General features: G+C 37.1%; 1 protein-coding gene across 1 annotated transcript in view; it reads right to left on the bottom strand.

Moving 5' to 3' along the window:
* Positions 1 to 1,140: 1,140 nt before the first annotated feature.
* The window catches only part of LOC118741023, a gene marked incomplete at its 3' end in the record, with an annotated part of 120,271 nt that continues 117,850 nt past the window's right edge, over positions 1,141 to 3,561 (bottom strand). The window contains 1 exon segment of the mRNA XM_036472811.1: positions 1,141 to 1,704. Coding sequence (XP_036328704.1) covers positions 1,141 to 1,403 — 263 coding nt within the window.

Genomic DNA, 3,561 nt, shown 5'->3' with positions numbered 1-3,561 from the left:
GCTAGAAGTTAAAATTTTTAAGTAACAAAATTGTTTGACACTTTAAAGCCCGGTGGAAATCCTGCTTAAAGATTAAAGTAAAAAAAATCGTAATTTAACTCACCATCACACGATAATGTCACATCCGCCAAAACGTCCGATTTGAATAGATTGGAGAATGTTATTGCCAAATTGGACGAGTAACTGTTCCATTTTAAACAAAATTGTTGCTGTGGATCCATTTTGAAGTATATTAAGTTAAGATTATTAATTAATTAAAAATTAAATGCCTTCGTTTTTTTTTTTTTTTTTGAAGCACTATCACCAAAAAATTAACAAATTAAACGACGTATGTATATTTGTTTGTTGCTTGTTGCAAGTAACCGGAACAAAGCAATAAAACTAAGTAAATAAGGTTTACGTATGTGTGTGTGTGTGTGTAAAAACAGCCAAATGGTTTGTAAAGCCCAATGTAGTTGAAGGCTTATTTTTATTTTTTGTTTGTTTGTTTGTTGTTGTTGTTGACCAGCAATGAAATCTCAAACGTTGGCCGCCACAAAATTTCGACGATTTTTCCAAAATCCAAAACGGCAGCTATGCTGGTGTTAGCCAGCCATGCAAGTGGGCTTTTGCAACTGGCGTTTGGCAATTTGTCTGCCTTTTTTTTATTTAATTCTTCCTTGCCAAAAAATAAAAATTTTCGCTTTCAATTTCCTCTGGTGTCATTTCTTTGCCAAAATTTGCTTTCTTCTTTTTAACTTTCCTCTTCTTCTTCTCCTCTTTCAAACATTCACCAACATGCGCTGCGCTGCACTCGTCGTTGGCTTCAATGGCATTCGCAAGGCGTACGCCAATGTCGGCATAAGCTTTGTGCGCCTATTTCCGTACCTGCGTTTCGTTAGCGACTGCGGCTGCGCCTGCGTATCCGTATCCGTATCCGTTGTTGCTGACGTTCTCCTCCTTAGCTTGCTTGCCGCCGTTGACTGGCTGTTGTGGAGCTTCCGGTATGCGGCGTTCGTTGTTTTTGTGCTGCTTGCGGCAAACCTGCGGGTCGTCGTCGTATTTGTAGCTTTTTTCACGCGATTGCGCTTCGTGCCGCGTAATTGACCTGCGTGTTGCGTATACGAGCAGTTAACTGCTGCAACTCCCACTCCAACTTGCCCTTGTTTTTGCTTCAACTTTTGCAACTGCGTCTGCGTCTGCGCTTGCGCTTGCGTTACTGCGTATCTGGTTTCTTGTTGTTGTTGTTCTGCTTCTGCAGCCACTAAGCAATCCGAATAAATTATGCCAAAACGAAATCTTCGATAAATTTTTTGCTGCATAAATTCTATACGTCGCTGTTTGAGTTCTCTGAAGAATTTCTGATAATGCCAAAGGGAATTTTCCAATTTTGTTGGTTTTCTGCTTTTGGGCGTTCTTCGCATTTAAATGGCTTGCTAGCGCCGGCGTGCGTTGCACCAAAATGCGCTCTCGCTACACTACACTACGCTACGCTACAGAATCGCACACGTTTTACTACGCAATTTCACTCGAGACACGTGTGCTGCGCCTGCGCAATAGCAAAGGTTGGCTTTTGTTTTGAATGGTATTCTTACCCTCCTTTGTGCTTCAAATAGTTGCTGCTGCTGCTGCTATTGCCGCTGCTCGCAAACACACGCTAATCGCTTACAATTTATTTGTCGCCGATATTTTATATGTACACGCACATCCGCACGCGGTGAAAAGCTGCAATGAAAATGAAAACGTAAAAAGTGATTAATGCAAATTGAAAGCGTAAAATTCATTTTATATAAGCAACGTCTAGGATACAAAAAAGAAGGTAGTTTCAATAAACAACTTTTTGAATAAAAAGCAGATTTTTGACAATTGCTCAATTGTGAAAAATTCGAAGCGGCATTACCCAATTGTAAGTTTTTTGGTGTGGGACATTTTATATCCTAAATTTGGGATTATAAAGAAAATAGTTGTATTAATATATACCTTTTAAAAATAATCAATATCTTATCTTGAAAACGTTTAAATTTTACATTAAATTCGATAACAACTTGCCACATCATTATTTTAATATTAATACAATTTTAGTGAACATATTTTAAAATTATGTTAGTGTCCTCATGTCATCTCATTATTTCACAATGTAGTTTTCTATATCGGATACGTGATTCTGATGTAATTCTGAAATTACACATTTACAGAAATTACTGAAATTACACATTTCGATGTGTTATTTAATACATATTGTCTTTGTCCATTTAACAGCAATGGAATTTACTTTGGAACCCATGGGCCGTAAAATTTTTCTAGCAACACATTGTTTTCACATGAAATTTTGACACACCCAAAATTGAAGGATAAAATAAATAGATAAAAACAAATTTTCAAAAAAGCTGATTTGCGTAGTCCAGGGGTGTCTTTAGTAAATGTTTTGGAAGCTGTTTTAATATATCCTATCTTATTATATAATTCTTAGCTTTTCTACATTCTGAGAAGTTGAGAGAATGAAGTCTAATATTCTTTTTTGGTCAACTACGATGTTTGATTTCATTTTTTGCAATCATTAGTTCATTTCGCTTGAGGAGTCATAATGCCCATACCGGCTTTTTTTTTGAAATTTCGGACACAAGTTTTCGAATAATGGTTATAGGCTAAAACAAAACCGATATCTAAAGGGCGTGTAGAACCTCCCATACAAATCGAATTTTTCATAGTGCATATCTCTGGAAGTATTTGTGGTAGAGTCCTGGAACTTTGTATGGATATATGTATATGAAGTCAATCTCAAGCTCATGGAAAAATATGAGTTTATTGGAAAATGCGGCGTGCCACCGTAGAACTAGGAATAGAGGTAAATGAAATCAATCCCAAACCTATGAAAAATGGGGGTGTATGAAAACAATCTCGTAGCCGTTGAAAAGAGCTAGCGGTATAAGCCAAATAAACTAAAATTCTGGTGACGCATGGATACCTCTGGAAGCATTTACCTAGAATACTGTGATAAGGTATTTTTCCAACGAAAATATGTACAGAAAAACGGGCGCCACACCTTCTGGAAAGTAACATGATCACAGGTGTATCCCGAAAACCATTTTAAGCTAAACCTTCGGGGATTACATTCTTGCCAAGACCCACAGACATAAGCCGAAATTGCGTCGCAAGTTTTATGCTCGGCTTGGGTAAGGTTTAACCACTTAACCCCCCTACCTCGCTACTGAATTCTATAAACTGTCAGCTTTCACACAATTTAAAATATACAATTGTGTTGCTAGCTTCATGTTGCAAAAATGTTTCAAGGAAATGTTGTGGAATTTCACACTTATTTCTTGTTTATTTCTTATTATGCTATGCTTAAGAACAAAATATTTTAAATCGACAAAACATTAATAAGAAAATTTGAAGGATTTTAGATATTGGGTATGGTAGCACGAAATGTCCGTCTGTCCGTCCGTCTGTGCACACGATAACTCGAGTAAAAATTAATATATCTTAACGAAACTTGGTACGTGTACTTCTTTCGGGCGTAGGACGGATGGTATTAAAAATGGGAAAAATCGGACAATAACCACGCCTACCTCCCATACAACG

Source organism: Rhagoletis pomonella, unplaced genomic scaffold (assembly GCF_013731165.1).
Source record: "Rhagoletis pomonella isolate Grant_MI unplaced genomic scaffold, Rhpom_1.0 Rhpom_scaffold_00006, whole genome shotgun sequence".
NCBI classification, from domain to species: Eukaryota; Metazoa; Arthropoda; class Insecta; order Diptera; family Tephritidae; genus Rhagoletis; species Rhagoletis pomonella.
The sequence above is the reverse complement of the archived record's forward strand: the minus strand, read 5'-3'. Positions and strand labels throughout refer to the sequence as shown.